Here is a 16,988-nt window from a genome sequence, read left to right as displayed (position 1 = left end):
GAATGAGAAGAAATGGCGGTGCACTACTTCCTTGAAACCCTGGAGGGAAGCGTGAGACAGTTGAGCCTCTGGAAGGTGGTTATTGTCCCCCGTCGCACCGCGGAGCGAAAGGGGGACTATGGTTTTCCCCTCCGTCCGTGTGTGCGGGCGTGCGTGCGAATGTGTGTGCGTGCGTGCGTAAGCGCGTAAGCAAAGGACCGAACTCTAATTTGGTGTGTGGGTGCAACCCACGTCAAAATCCAAGATGGCCGCCGCCATGTATGTCTGACGCCATGTATGTCTGAACCTTGTGAGCGGAATATCTTGAGAAATAAGCGAAGTACCAACTTCTAATCTGGTGTGTGGGTGTATGTAGGCATAAGGAAGAACGCTATTGAAAATTGGGTCGCCACGTCAAAATCCAAGATGGCCACCGCCATGTATGTCTGAACCTTGTGAGCGAAATATCATGAAAAATAAACGAACTACTAACTTCTAATCTGGTGTGTGGGTGTATCTACGCATAAGGAAGAACGCTATTGAAATTGGATCGCCACGTCAAAATCCAAGATGGCCGCCGCCATGTATGTCTGAACCTTGTGAGCGGAATATCTTGAAAAATAAACGAACTACTAACTTCTAATCTGGTGTGTGGGTGTATCTACGCATAAGGGAGAACGCTATTGAAAATTGGGTCGCCACGTCAAAATCCAAGATGGCCGCCTTGCGTCTTCCACTTTGTCAACTCATATCACTTCACCGACGGGGGACCTAGGCGTAACACTTGTTTCGATTGGAGAAGGGAGGAATAAGAGTTGAGTTGTGCAGTCAGCCTGGATTCTGGAAGTTTAACCAGAAGGGGGTTGCTGGAATTTGTGTACAACCTGCAATATATAGGGAGGGTTGGAGGACTGAGAGGAGCGCATGGGGATCGATATCGGAGAATTGTAGAAAACAGACAGACCACTGACCTGCTCGTGTGTAAAAGAAACAGAACTTTTGCTTTTCCTTCCTCTCAGGAGATTCCACAATATTACAATGTTATCAACATATTACAAAACGGTCCCCATGGCGATCAACAGCAAACCAAACCCTAAACCTAACGGATGTAATTCCATGTACACGAGGGGCAATGAAAATCTTGCTGCAGGTGATGCAAGTCTTCATGCGCTATTTTACAAAGTCCTTCCTTGGTAAAGATCGGCCATATATTTTGAAGATATCGGAGAACTTTGGAATCGGTCAGAATTGTATGGCCTATTGTTTGGTAAATGGAGAGAGTGTGGGGCAGGGGGAAGAGGGAGAAGGTAGGAGAGGGGGTTCAGACATTCAAAATTTTTCCAAACAGGATGTTTGCAATAGTTCAGGTACAACCTCCAAAAAGGTACAACGAGGTAGGTATATATAGATATATTTGTGTATTTTCTTGCTAGTCACATATACTTGTACATTGCAAAATCCAAAACCTTGGCAAACCTCCTATTGTGAATATGTTGCGAATGTAACGTTTTGAACTCCACTTGTAAATGACGTCATGAGTTTTTGGGGACACTGCTTATGGAAATGAAGTGTGTTTATACCGTGTACCACTCCTTTTACGTTTCTCAACAGGCGGTCGCCACAAGAGGCCTGAAAGCGCACGAATGGATCCAGCACATCGTGAGCCTGTTAGATGGTAAAGGAGGAGGCAAGGAATGTTCGGCTCAAGCCACAGGCCGGAACGTGAGCTGCGTAGACCAGGCCATCGAGCTGGCACGAGAGTTTGCTCAACTCAAAGTTGAAGAGTAGGATGAAATCTAAGCTCGTCGAGAAACCACCGTCCTCGATTGTTTTTAACCCGTGGTCACGAGCTGTCCCGACTCCGCAGCCATGACGGCACGAGGTTGTGGTATGGCACGTAGCGACTGCGGAATCTGCTGGGTTGTCTTGAAAGTGATTCTAGGGACCTCGGTCCCTCTCACTCGATACATTTTGTGTCTATACTTGAATGTAGAATTTTCAACTGAGCATGTGAGTACAAATCAGTGAAATGCAAGTCTTTGATCATATATATATATATATATATATATATATATATATATATATATATATATATATATATATATATATATATATATATATATATGTTGGGTTCAGGAAATGTACCATTGTCATATATATGTAACTGATTATAGAGCCACTTACCTTTAACCAATGTTACCTGTTCTTTCTTTGTTGTTCCTTTTCCTAAATAATGTTCTTCAGTACTTGTTGGGGTCATGGAATTAAATTGTTGTTAATTATATTTGGTGATCTCCGTGTATCATTAAATATTCACTGTTCTGTTGAATTGCAACGATGGAATCGTCATAATACCTACTGTATTTAGATATTCTGGTGCACCTGTGTAATGGTGTGGTGAAGACGCCATGTTTGAATGCTCCGGGTTGTTAGGTCATCCCCACGTTTTATCATACAAAGGTCTTGGCTCATGGAAGAACTGGGTGACAAAGGGACAGCACAGGTAGATGAGGCAGAGAGACCAGCGTTTTGATTTATTTGTGCACCTGACGAACACTTTCCCCAATCGCTCAATACCATCAGCTTCTAACTTGTCAAAACACCTGTATAGGTTGAGACCGCTGTTCCACGTGCTTTTGGCATTCGCCATCTTTCATCAAGCATATCGGGTCAGGTGCAACTCGAGTCCTTTGCCCTCACCTGTTCTCTCAGCTCTTTGATAATCTTGCGAAACAAATTTTGAGTCCTCATGAATTGCTCTTTGTTGGTGACAATGATACGAGTTTGTCAAACGCAAAATTTCTTCACTATAGCTTTCATTATCCATTCCTAGTTTGAGACTCTTTGGATATTGACATCACTCATCCATTTTTAGCTCACCTGGCACGAAGTTCAGGGGAGCTTATGCGGTGACACGTCTTCCGTCTTTCCGTCTGTAAACACTTGATACTTCTTTTCCGAAACCGCTGATGGGATTGCGACCAAATTTTGCACAAATGATATTTGTTGTGTTGTGACTAAAGTTTGTTCACGGCATAAAAAAAAAAATTGGGGTCTAAAGGGGTCTACCGGGGGTCAAAGTGGATCCTGGTTTGACCCCCCAAATTAGGAATTTGCTATTTCCTCTGAAACTACACACACTATTTCGATTAAACTTTACCACAACCTTCATCACCCGTGATGTACCAGTTTGTTCATGGCACTAAGAAAATCGAAGTCTGAAGGGGACTACGGGGGTCAAAGTGGTCCAGATTTGACACCTCCCCCCCCCCCCCCACCCCCCCAAAAAATTAGGAATTTGGTTCTTTATCAGAACCTACACACAATTTCGATGAAATTTCAGCACAACCTTCATCATCCGCGATGTACCAATGTTTGTTCCTGGAATGAAAAAAAAATCGGGGTCTAGGGTGGTCTATGTGATGGGGTGGGGGGGGCTTGCCCCCCAAAATAGGTATTTGCTTCTTTCTCAGAACCGACACACAATTTCGATGAAACTTCACCACAGCCTTAATCATCTGTGATGTACCAATGTTTGCTCAAGACATTGGAAAAATTGTTTGAGGAGGTGCACAGGGTGGGAGGGGGGAGGGAGGGGGGAGTTGCCCCCAAAAATAGGTATTTTGTTTGTTTGTTCGTTTGTTTAAAGCCTTATGATTATGTTAGTATGATTCTACATGCTTCCCTGTCTTCTAGCAAGCATTGAAATTGGTTTAAAATACCTTTTGCCACCTGCATTGTGGTTGTGTGTGGTGCTGTGCAAGATAATTATTAAAGAAAGAGGGGGGGAGGAGTGTATTTGTAAATGATATCGGGTACATATTGACTCGGTGAATGGTTAGATGTCAATTTGGGGAAGAGAGCTGAATCGGATTCTGTAAAGAGTGGAATGGTAACTATGGTAAATGAGATATGGTAATGAAATTAACAGATAGAAGAGTCAGAATTAAGGGGTAAGATAATTAAAGAAAAGGAAAAGGACCTCTCTGAACCCACACAACGCATTTGTCCCGTTTCCTTTTCGACAATGGGTGTGGGAGGTTGAGGGGGGGGGGGGGGGGTTCTATCTTTGTGTACATACCAACAGTATAACTGATTCTCGGGAGTTCTACGTGTTCAGGGATGTTCTCTCCCTGGGGGCCAGTCTCGTGACACAAAAACAAAGCGGTTCTTGTCACCAAAGTTGCTATGAGGGGACCTGCCAATTTGTAGGATGATTGGTTTTTTGAGATTATCAAAATATTGTTCGAATTTTGATTGTAAAGTAAAATATTTTTTTTAACCATTATGCTTCTGCAGAAAAAGATGCGATTATGAGCCCCGGGTCAAAAGTATCCTCGGTTTCTTCTGGATGACCTGTTCTGGTCTCACATGGAAAAAAAAGTGTGTGTGCGCGTGCGTGCGTGTGTGTGTGTGTGTGTAAATATACAGTGCCCTCCATAAGTATTGGACCAGTGAAGTCAAATTTCTTATTATTGCTATATACTCAAGAAATTATCGAAATATGAATATGAGGTAAGAGTACAGAAAGTCCTCTTTTATTTCTCGGTATTTCAATGTAAGTATGTTTTACCATTGTATAACAATTTCAGTTTTTATATTCAGTCCCCCCATTTTAGGTAAGCATAAGTATTTGAACAGATTAACTTAAAATAAATTAAAGTTGTACAATAGTTCGTATTTGGTTGCACATCTCTTACATACAATAACTGTATCGAGCCTGTGACACATCGACATCACCAAACTCTTGGTATCTTTCTTTGAGATGCTTCACCAGGCCTTTACTGCAGCCATTTTCAGTTGTTGTTTGTTTTGGGGGTTTCTGACTTCAGTCTCCTCTTCAGCAGGTGAAATTCATGCTCCCTTGTATTTAAATCAGGAGATTGACTTCACAAGTCTAGAACCTTCCACTTTTTTTCTATGATGAACTCTTTGATTACGTTGGCAGTGTGTTTTGGGTCATTGCCTTGCTGCATGGTGAAGCACCACCCAATGAGTTTGGAGGCATTTTCTTGTACATCAGCAGACCAATTTCAAAATTCATTCTGCTGCTGCCATCATTAGTTATATCATCAAAAAAGATGAGAGAGTCCGTTTCAGAGGTAGCCATGCAAGGCCAAGCCATGACACTACCTCCACCATGCTTCACAGATGAGGTAGTATGCTTTGGATCATATGCAGTCCCTTCCTTTCTCTACACTTCCGCCTTTCCATCACTTTGGTAAACGTTTATCTCGGTCTCATCTGTCCATAAAACCTCGTTCCCGAACCTACTGGCTCATGTCTATACTTCTTGACTAATTCCAATCTGGCCTTTCTATTTTTGGTGCTGATGAGAGGTTTGCACCTTGCGGTGTAGCCTTTGTAATTCTGCTGTCAAAGTCTTCTGCGAATGGTAGATGGTGATACTTTCACACCTGCACTCTGGAGGTATTTGGTGATATCACTGACAATTGTTTTTGGATTTTTCTTCACAGCTCTGGAATACTGAACTCTCCTCTGGGCTGGTGCACCTGCCTCACACCTAGCTCAGCTTCACGCTGTTGAAACCAAAGCTTTTAGAATCATTGGTGTCTCCCGTGATGAAGCTGACTCTGAGGGCCTTTCACTCTCTCACCGCAGGCAGGTTGGTGGACTTTGTCTTCTACCGACTCTTCTCTGGCCTAGCTCCCCCAGCTCTGTCTGTGCTCTTTCCCCCTAATATTCCTTCAGGAGTAGAGGACGGGGAAGACCGAGAAAAACTTGGCTAAAGATGGTGAAAGAAGAAAGGCGGGCAAGGGGGTTAACAAGGAGAGATGCAGAAAATAGAGCAAAATGGAGAAGAATGTCATGGGGACTGCAAGGCCAACCCCCGCTCTAGCAGGGAAAATGGCCTTAAAATGCATGTTGTTGTTGTTGTTGTTGTTGTTGTTGTATGCACAAGATCTGCCAGCAACCCTCTTATGGTGAAACTACCAAAATCAAGACTTTCCGAGGAACCACCTTTCCCCCCTCTTTTCTCCCGCCTCTGGAACAAACTCCCTCACTCTCTTTAATCCCACTCCTCCCTCCAGGTCTTTAAAACAGCTGTTCACCACCATCTGTTATCTTCCCTCATCCAAAACCTTGATCTTTTCTACCCCCATTAAAACACCCCAAATCCTCCTCTTTCAATCTCCAACTTCATTCTCTGAAATTCCTTGTCGTGTTAATTTGCTTTATACCGTGTACCCCTCTCTTGCTTCCAAATTGCTTGTTTACTTTCATAAACAGTTCTCTGGTCCTCATGTTGGTTTATACCTACTGACTCCAAAGGCAAAAAGCAAAGTCTAAAACCAAGACGACACATTCGCAACTATTTTATGTGTGAACAATCGATGCAACAAGAAACACCTGTCAGTCATCTGTTTCAAAATTTGCTAAAGATCCTTACCTAAAATGGGGGAGACAAAACATAAAAAGTGCTGTTGTTCTACAAAGTTAAAACATATTCATAGAAAATGAATGAATGATCGTTTTAAGGCCATTATCCCCACTAGAGCGGGGGTTAGCCTTGCGGGCCCCATGACCCGCAAGGTTAGCCTTGCGGGCCCCAATCATGGTTCCCTGTTTGAGGCAATGTTTTTATGGCCGGATGCCCAAACAACAATAAAACATGTATTCATAGAAATACCAGGAAATAAAAGCTGACCTTCTGTACTCTAACCTCTTCATCTTTTGATCTCAAATCCAAATTTCTTGAGGAGTATATCGTAAAAATAAGAAATTTGACTTCACTGCTCGTGTGTGTGTGTGTGTGTGTGTGTGTGTGTGTGTGACGTTTTCACATCTTGTGTTACAGCCTGAATTAAAAATGATTTAATTGAGTTGGTTTTTTTTGTCACTGATTTACACATAATACCCCACAATGTCTAAACGGTGGTACCCCACAATGTCAAAGTGGAATTTTTTTCAGAATTCTTTACTAATTAATTTAAAATGAAAAGCTGAAATGTCTTCTTGAGTCAATAAGTATTCAACCCCTTCGCTGTGACCCTCCAGATTGAGCTTAGGTGCATCCAATTTCCTTTGAGCATCCTTGAGATGTTTCTACAACCTGATTGGAGTCCACCTGTTGCAAATTCAATTGATTGGACATGATTTATAAAAAAAAACACCTTTCTGTACAAGGTCCCACAGTTGTCAGTGCATGTCAGAGTATACAAGTAAAAATTTGAGAAGTTGTGCTTATATAAAATGTTGGAAGCATTTCGTGTTAAAAGTGGTTAAACAAGTTTTTTAGGATAATTCGAGGGTGCTGAATTCAAAAATGCTGTTTAACCGGTTCAATTTTGGAGTCTTAACCTTTAAATTGTAAAAAACAAAATGCCCGCCATTTTCAGCATATTTTTTGCCATAACTTGAATTTTAAGCAACATAGAAGTCTCAAAATAGTGGCAATACCCATGTTTGTGATACTGAGGATTCAATCAAGTATCACCTGATCATAGCCAAGAATGGCTGAATGGCACTGGAAAGAAGAGCGGTGGCATTGTGGGCATCACAAGAAGTATCTCTGCATTAGGCAGATGGGCACTATCATATAACTTGAGAACTTGCATATCGAGTAAAACTAGACAAATGCTGATGATCGAAGGGGAGGAAAGTGAGTATGTGTACAACGAGCTTACACCTTCCAGGAAAGGGCGTGACAACCTTGATGAGGTGCTGAGTCGTCTCAGCTTTCCGACGATTCGATGTATTCAGCGAGGGAATGTCATCTTCTGTACTGCAGAATATTGCTACCAAGGATTTGGCATCGGAGAGCATTCAACATTCTTTGCTTAATGCAGAAAAACTTGGACAGGTGCAGCTGGATGAGTTTGTTGATCAGCGCCTTCTTCAGCCTCCTGATGGCACATGTCATATCAATTTCAATGCCGCTTTACATAGGAACAAAGCACAGACTTTCTCGTCTCTGTATGCTGTAGACTGCAAAGAAAGCAAAGGCAAAGAAACGACCATCAAGGCAGATAGAAACATTCTGTGACAGCGTGGCGTGTGATAAACCTGGACCTGATTCTGCAGCATGAGCTTATGCCTGTGCCAATTTCACTTGCTGCCATGAATGGGAGTCTACATACAGGCAGTAGCGGCAAATCTCGACTGGCAAATGAGTTGATTCAAGATGTCTCAACCCCAGAACAAGTGACATTAACTGGAAGTACTTGCTTAGTAATTGATGGTCAAGCACTGGTGATGGCTCTTGGAAAGCCCAGCGGAATAACCACATTTGGTGAATATGCAGATGCGTTTGTGAATTCAGTGTTTGCCATGGGGGAAAAATTTGAGAGAGTTGACGTAACTTTCGACCGATACCAGCAGGATTCCATCAAGACTGGAACCAGAATGAAACGTACCCGGGCCTCTCGACCAATACGTCGGGTAATAGAAAACCAAAACGTTCCTCTACCAGACAAATGGACCAACTTTCTCTCACTTGGAGAGAATAAGGCAAATCTAGCAGAGTTTCTTTCTCAGCAGCTCATGACAAATGCGGTGTCTATTGCACCCACAACACTTGTAGTGGCTGGAGGATTTGCACAGATCACAGACGTGAAATCTTCAGATCCAGAGATGGACACATCATCCCTACAGGCCAACCATGAGGAGGCGGACACACGACTTGTTCTTCATTGCGTCGACACAAATGCTGAAACAGTGGTGGTTTTAGTGCGTGACACTGACGTGCTGGTCGTGTTAGCTGCTCATTTTGATAAGATGCCATGCACTCAGCTGTGGATGAAGGCAGGGACTCTTAAGAAGCCAAAATACATTCCCATCCACAAACTCCACCAGAAACTGCCACCTTGCCAAGTGGAAGCGTTGCTGCCATTCCATGCAATTACTGGTTGTGACAGTGTGTCACAGCTTGCTGGCCACGGCAAAAAGACAGCCTGGAAGGTGTTTCAAACACACAGCCAATTGTTGACAGATCTAGGCACAGAAGATATCACTGAAGAAGTAATCAACGATGCAGAAAAGTTCATATGCCGTCTTTACAAGGTACCCGATGATGTGGACAGATGCGACAAGGCACGTGTAATACTCTTCTCTAAGGGTTGTCCACAGGAGACTCTGCCACCAACATCAGATGCAGTGAGACTACACATAAGGCGCGCACATTACCAGGCTTTTATTTGGAAGCGCGCAACCATCGCTACTCCAGTACTCCCCCAAGTAACAGACATGGGATGGACATACATCGATGGGAGCTTGGTGCCGAAGTTGATGACGCTATCTCCAATTCCTAAGGCGTGTCGCGAGATAGTAACATGCGGATGTACCAAAGGATGTATAAATGGCCGTTGCAGCTGCAGAAAAGCTGGGCTAACATGCACAGGAGGATGTGCATGTGCATACAACAGACAACTAGAATGCAGAAACAGAACAGACTAAGATAGACAGGTAAACATTTGAGAATGCCAATATTGAGCTATACGGTATTTATAAAGTATAATTACTAAAAGGCAGCCATTTTGGAACTTTACCCCTTTTTAAAATGCACTTTAGAAATGATTTAATATCATTTTTTTTGTTCTAAAGAAATTAAAAGTGCATTTGACCAGTGAAAGTGATGTACATAAAAAAATACACCCCAGAAATTACCAAAAATATGGCGGCCATCTTGGAATTCAACATGGCGGCGAAACCAAACTAGTTACAACTTAGGTAACAGTAAATTTGGAATCCTCAGTATCACAAACATGGGTATTGCCACTATTTTGAGCCTTCTATATTGCTTAAAATTCAAGTTATGGCAAAAAATATGCTGAAAATGGGGGGCATTTTGTTTTTTACAATTTAAAGGTTAAGACTCCAAAATTGAACCGGTTAAACAGCATTTTTGAATTCAGCACCCTCGAATTATCCTAAAAAACTTGTTTAATCACTTTTAACACAAAATGCCTACACTATTCGAAAATTCTCAAATTTTTACTTGTCTAGAGCAGAAACTTTACCATGAAGTCCATGGAGCTGTCCGTAAAAGTCCGAGATAAAATTGTGAGGAGGCATAGATCTGAGGAAAGGTATAAAACATTTTCTCGAGTGTTGAAAGTTCCCAAGAACACGGTGAACTCCATCATTAGGAAATGGAAAGAATATGGAACTACCCAGACTCTTCCTGGAGCTGGCCGTTCGACCAAACTGAGCAATCAGAGAAGATGGACCTTGGTCAGGGAGGTGACGAAGAACCCAATGACCACTCTGACAGAACTGCAAAGATCTTTGGCTGAGATGGGAGAACCTGCCAGAAGGACAACAGTCTACGCAGCACTTCATACGGCTTTATGGGAGAGTGGCCAGATGGAATCCACTCCTGAGAAAAAGGCACATGACAGCACACCTGGAGTTTACAAAAAGGCTTGTGAAAGACTGAGAGCATGAGGCAAAGGATTCTGTGGTCTGATGAGAAGAAAATTGAGCTCTTTGGCCTGAATGCAAAGAGCTACGTCTGTCAGAAATCAAGCGCAGCTCATCACCCATCTAACACCATCCCTACCATGGAGCATGGTGATAGCAGCATCATGCTATGGGGATGCTTTTCAGCGGGAGGGACTGGGAGACTTGCAAGGACAGAGGGAGCAATGAATGGAGCCAAATACAGGCAAATCCTGGAGGGCAATGAACCTGCTTCAGATTGCAAGAGACCTTAGACCGGTGAAAATTTACATCCCATCATGACAATGACCCCAAGCACACAGCCAAAGCAACACTGGAATGGCTTCAGAACAAGAACGTGAAAGTGCTTGAGTGGCCCAGGTAAAGCTCAGACTTGAATCCCATTGATAAATCTGTGGAAAGGCGAAGATTACTGTTTACTGACGCTCCCCATCCAACTTGACAGAGCTTGGGCAAATCTCCAAGTAAGAATGGGAGAAACTCCCCAAATCCAGATGTGCAAAACTGATAGACATACCCAAGAAGACTCAAAGCTGTAATAACTGCCAAAGGCGCTTCTTTGGCAGTATTGACTGTCTTTGGCAGTGGCAGTGAGCTATCCCCGGTACACTGAACACTCGAAATTCCTTCCATAACTACTGCTGGGAAGGCAATGACAAATCACCCAGCACGACTCTTCTCAAGAAACCACTTCGGCAGCACCGACTCTCTTACAGAGTATGGCTCGTCTTTTCCAATCCCAAACCGGATATATGTGGCATGAGAGTTAAGCATGCCTACAGAATCGTTTTTTGTGAAAATATAATTCAAGCCAATTCATATCTTCCAAATATAAGGAAAATCCCACTCCAGGCAATGGAGTCCCACTTCAATCCACAAAGTCCCACAAAATCCCACTCCTCCCTCCAGGTCTTTAAAACAGCTGTTCAGCACCATCTCTTATCTTCCCCCATCCAAAACCTTGATCTTTTCTACCCCCGTTAATTCACCGCAGATCCACTTTTTTTGAAATTCCGACTTCTTTCCTGGAAGTCCTAGCAGTGTCCATGTGTTGTTTTTTTTCTTTAACGTTTCCCACACCCCTCCCCCCCCTTCCCATGCCTCCTCCCCCCAAGCCCTCTCCCTCCCACAGATCTCCCAATGTCCCTGCTCTCCCATCTTGTTCTCCCGCTCCCTTTATCATATGTTTTATGTGTCAGTTTGTCTTTTTGTGATCAATGTTAGCTTATACACGAGCCTCGATCTTGTATACAAAAAAATAAAATAAACCCCAACAACAACAACAACACCACCTCCATGCACAGACTTTATTTTCCATTCACTATTGAACCAAGGGAATTTTCCACACCCAACATGTGCAGCACAGTGGAGGTATCGACTTGAAAACACTTTCACAATGTTAAGGTTTGGATAAGGTAACGATCTCGTTCCGTACTTCCTTTGGCGGACTGGTACTTTGGCCCATGTAAGACTTGGTGAAGCCCAAATATAGCAGATTATCAGGATGAACAATGCTGGGACATCCGGATACCCCACAGTGAAAATGGATAGATATCAACATGGCTTCCATTAGACTATCAGCAGTTGGGTGGCAAACATCAACAAGCCAATGATGTTAAAGACAGGCCTTGATATGATCGCCCCAGGGTGACGTCACAAGCACAGTGTTGTGGCATGAATGGAATCTCCCTCAGAGGTTATCCACGAAACCTGTGTGGAAGCAGGTTACCCGTGGGTACCAGCCAGAGAAAGGTAACATGATGGCACACGCCATCGTTGCCCGAGGAGACTCGACATCATCATCATCATGATTCTACCTGCTGCCGTCTTCGAGCAATCATTGAAATCGGTTTAAAATACCTTTAGTCAGTGCAGTATACCGTTTATTCCACCAGGTGAGCCCCAGGTGTATTGCCCCATGTTTTGTATACACAGTCGATGCTCATGGAAGAACTCGCACACCCTGTTTATCCGCTCCACCTCCTCCCTCAAAACTCTGCGATGTATATATTATGTGGTCCTGGAGATTTATCATCCCTTAAGTTTTCTTGCTGTTTGTTCGCTTCATCCACTCGGACTTGCACCTCTTCTAAAAACCCAAACGGCTCATCCTCATCGTCCACCAAGTCTTGTGTGTTCTTCCTCAATGGGCCCACACTCCTCCTAACCCTTTCCTTACCCGTTAAATCCCGAAATAAGGTCTCGCTCTTTCACATTCCCTTTGGCTGTTGTTTTGTTTTGAATAAATAAATTCCTCCTGCTTATCCCTAATTACACTGAATACCTCCCTGGTCAACCATGGTGGTATCTTTCGACCTTTACACCTCACTCGGGTCATACCTGTAACCCCACACATTTGCTCCATGAAGCATGCTCATTCCTCTGATAGATTTGTCCGCTCATTAACTTTACCCAATCTAAAACTCCAAAATCACTCCTCATATCCTCAAAGTTTACCCTCCGAAAATACAACAGTAAAGCGCGATGCTGCGCGCGCTAATGCTTACGCAAGGAGCAAGCGGACAACGCGGTTCATAAAAGAGTCTTTATTGAAAGTACTCAAACTGCAGCACTGAGCTGCTCAGGGCTGCGCGCCCCGTGTATATCGTGAGGCCACGCCTCTCTCCCTGGCGTGGCCCATCCCCACTTGGTGTGCGGGGTGATGTCACCACGTCAGTGCTTTCGTGTCCGCCACACGCGCCCCCCCAGAATCCCCGCGCACCTGAAGGGTCAGTTTGCGGGGCAAACGGATGACCCGGCCGAAGCGCCCCCTGGCGACTGGCGGCGTCTGGGATGCCATCTGGGATGCCTCCGGCTGCAGGACCGGGGGGCGGCGGGGCTGGGCGGTGCGGGGGTCCGCCTGCAGGGGGGCGGCCCCGACGCGGGGGTCGGGCCACTGGCGGTGGATGGTCCACATCGAGGTGGGCCGGCTTGAGGCGGTCTACAGAAACGCGGTCAGGAGTACCGCCGATGTCCAGAGTGAAGTGCTTCGCCCCGGTCTCCAGCACGCGGAAAGGCCCGTCGTACGGGGGCCGCAGTGGTGTCCGGTGGGCATCGTGGCGGACGAAGACGTACTCCGCCGTGCGAAGCTCTGGGGCGACGTGCGTCGGTGGGTGCCCGTGGCATGCCGTTGGCACCGGGGCGAACCTCTGGGTGGTCTCTTGCAGAGCGGAGCGCTGCTGTGCCGCGGACCATGGTGCCGTGGAGTCGGGGAGGAACTCGCCCAGCACCCGCAGCGGTTGCCCGAAGACCAACTCCGCCGCGGATGTGCGCAGGTCCTCCTTGGGCGCCGTCCGGAGGCCCAGCAGGACCCAGGGGAGCCTGTCGACCCAGCCGCCGTCGCGGAGGGTGGCCCGGAGCGCGGCCTTCAATGAGCGGTGAAATCGCTCACACAGGCCGTTAGCCTGGGGGTGGTAGGCCGTGGTTCGGTGCAGCCGGACCCCGAGCCCCTGCGCGACCGCCCCCCAGAGCTCCGAGGTGAACTGGGGGCCGCGGTCGGACGAGATGTCTGAGGGGGCGCCGAACCGGGCGACCCAGGTGGTGATGAAAGCCTGCGCGACATCCGCCGCCGTCGTCGACGCCAAGGGCACGGCCTCCGGCCACCGGGTGGTGCGGTCCACCATGGTGAGGACGTGGGTGAAACCCCGCGAGGGGGGCAGAGGTCCCACCAGGTCCACGTGGACGTGGTCAAACCGGCGTTCCGGCACCGTGAACGGGGCCAAAGGGGCCTGGGTGGGCCGGTGCACCTTGGCGCGCTGGCACGCGAGGCACGTCCTAGCCCAGCCGCGGACGGCCTTCCGGAGGCCATGCCAGACAAACTTGTCGGCGATCAACCTTTGGGAGGCCCTCGCGCCCGGGTGGGACAGGCCGTGGATGGCGTCAAACACCTGGCGCTGCCAGCCCGCGGGCACGATGGGGCGAGGACGCCCGAGGGAGACGTCGCACAAGAGGGCCGCGCCCGCGCCGTCGAACGGCACCTCGGAGGCCCGTGACGGCGGTCCGCAAGGCCTGGACGTCGGGGTCAGCGGCCTGGTCCGCTGCCATCCGGGCATAGTCGATGCCGAGGTGGACTGCGTGGGCGACGGCCCGGGAAAGGCAATCCGCCACCGGGTTGTCCTTCCCCGCGACGTGCCGGATGTCTGTCGTGTACTCGGACACGGCCGAGAGGTGACGCTGCTGCCGGGCCGACCACGGCTCGGTGACCTTGCCCATCGCGAAGATCAGCGGCTTGTGGTCGACGAAGGCCGTGAATGCACGGCCCTCGAGCAGATGGCGGAAATGCCTGACCGCCAAGTGAAGCCCGAGCAACTCGCGGTCGAAGGTACTGTAACGGCGTTCGGGCGGGCGAAGCTGCCGGCTAAAGAACGCCAGCGGTTGCCAAGCTCCACGCACCCATTGCTCGTGCACCGCGCCCACCGCGTAGTCCGAGGCGTCGGTGGTGAGGGCGATCGGTGCATTGGACGCCGGGTGCGCGAGCATGGTGGCGTTAGCCAAGGCGAGCTTCGCGCCCGTGAAGGCCGTGTCCATCTGCTCGGTCCAGGTAACGTCGCCTTTGCCCGGCTTACCTCAGAGAGCTTCGTGCAGGGGGCGCAGGAGCTGGGCGATACGGGGCAGGAACCGATGGTAAAAGTTCACCATGCCCAGGAACTCCTGCAACCCTCTGATCATGCGGGGGCGCGGAAACCCCTTCACCGCCTCCACCTTGGCCGGCAGGGGGACGGCTCCGTGCCTGGTGACACGGTGCCCCAGAAAATCGATTACGGCGGCGCCGAACCGGCAATTTGCGGGGTTCACCATCAGGCCATGCTGGCCCAGGCGTTCGAAGAGCGTGCGGAGGTGGCGTAGGTGCTCTTCGCGGGACGCGCTGGCGACGAGGATATCGTCCAGGTAGACGTAGACAAAATCCAAGTCGCGCAGGACGCTGTCCATCAGTCGCTGGAACGCCTGAGCCGCATTCTTCAGACCGAAGGGCATCCGCAGGAACTCGAAGAGTCTGAATGGCGTGATGACCGCCGTCTTCGGGACGTCCTCCGGCCTGACGGGGACCTGATGGTAGCCGCGTATGAGGTCCACCTTCGAGAAGAAGGACATGCCCGCCAAACGGGCGGAAAAGTCCTGAATGTGGGGGACGGGGTAGCGGTCGGGAGTGGTGGCGTCATTGAGACGGCGATAGTTCCCGCACGGTCGCCATCCCCCACCGGGCTTCGGCACGATGTGCAGCGGCGACGCCCAAGCGCTCTCTGAGCGCCGAACGATGCCGAGTCGCTCCAGGGTAGCGAACCCCGCTTTTGCCACCGCCAGCTTCGTCGGCTCGCGGCGGCGTGCCCGGGCGTAGACCGGTGGCCCAACGGTGGGGATGTGATGGGCCACCCCGTGCTTGATGGCCCCCGCCGAGAAGGTGGGCCGCGTGAGGGCCGGGAAGCCGGCGAGGAGGCGGGTGAATGCGTCCGCTGCCGGAAGCATACAGATCAACGTGGCCGGAACCGAACCGTTCGGCAAGCCGCTTGGCCAGCCGCTCGTTGAGCTGCTCGACGAGCTGGGCAGCGCACAAGCGAGCGAGCTGAACGTCTCGGCCTGGACAAGACGTCTGCGCTTTACGTCGACCAGGAGCCCATTAGCGCACAGGAAGTCCGCGCCAAGCAGTGCCATGGGCACGTCGGCGGTGACGAACGTCCATCGGAAAACCTGCCCTCCGAACCGCAGAGAGAGGCAGCGTTTTCCGTACGTACGGATAGGCGTCCCGTTCGCGGCAAGCAGCGCGGGGCCCCCGCCCACGGCGTGCTTGTCTGACGTACCGGCGGGAACGACACTCGCCTGCGCTCCCGTGTCGCACAGGTAACGGCGCCCGGATAAGGTGTCCGTTTTGAACAGCAGGCTGCTCGAACGGCCGGCGCTCATCGCCACTATTGAGCGCCGGCCCGGGCGTTTCCCGACCTGTTGAAGGAGCATGGCGGATGACATTGCCGAGCCTCGTGGCCAAACTTGGCGTGGAACCAGCACCAGGTGGTGGAGCTGGAGGAGTGTGGCTGGCTCCGCCAGGCCGGTGGAGTTGGCGGTTTTCCCCGCGGTGGTGGTTTTCACCGCGGCGGTGGGCGGGGCGTGGCGGCGGTCACGAGGGGCGTATCAGCATGCTGCGTATGCTGTGTAAGCTGATGCTGTGGATCAGCATCATCAGCAGCATCAGCCTCGAGGTCCGTGACGGCCGCACCGACTCTCGCCCGCGTATCCGAAGCCGCGAAGTACCTGTCCGCCTCGGCTGCCAATGCTCGGGGTTCCGTTAGCCCGGTCCCGGCCAACGCGAGGCGAACCTGCGCTGGAAGTTGGCGACGGAAAAGCGCCCGGAATAGAGAACCGGGGGCTTCGTTGCCCAACAGTGACAGCATATGGTCCATTCGGACCGACGGGCGCGTGTCGCCGAGCTCGGGGAGATCCAGGAGGCGGTCGGCCCGTGCGTCGTCCGTGAGGCCGAATGTGGCTAGGAGTAGCCGCTTGAGTGCCTCGTACTTGTGGCCGTCCGGTGGGTGGCGAAGGACGGACACAACTCGAGCGGCCGTGCCGGGCCCGAGGGAGGCGACGACGTGGCGGTA

General features: G+C 49.2%; 1 protein-coding gene across 3 annotated transcripts in view; it reads left to right on the top strand.

Moving 5' to 3' along the window:
• AARS1 (alanyl-tRNA synthetase 1) overlaps positions 1-2,308 on the top strand; it is a 90,939-nt gene extending 88,631 nt beyond the window's left edge. For all 3 annotated transcript variants that reach the window (XM_068108747.2, XM_068108746.2, XM_068108748.2), the window contains exon 21: positions 1,591-2,308. In XM_068108747.2, coding sequence (XP_067964848.2) covers positions 1,591-1,767 — 177 coding nt within the window. In that variant the 3' untranslated portion in view covers positions 1,768-2,308. The remainder of the gene's footprint in view (positions 1-1,590) is intronic.
• Positions 2,309-16,988: the final 14,680 nt, after the last annotated feature.

The sequence above is a fragment of the Myxine glutinosa genome, chromosome 2, assembly GCF_964187855.1.
Source record: "Myxine glutinosa chromosome 2, kmMyxGlut1.1, whole genome shotgun sequence".
NCBI classification, from domain to species: domain Eukaryota; kingdom Metazoa; phylum Chordata; class Myxini; order Myxiniformes; family Myxinidae; genus Myxine; species Myxine glutinosa.
The sequence above is the reverse complement of the archived record's forward strand: the minus strand, read 5'-3'. Positions and strand labels throughout refer to the sequence as shown.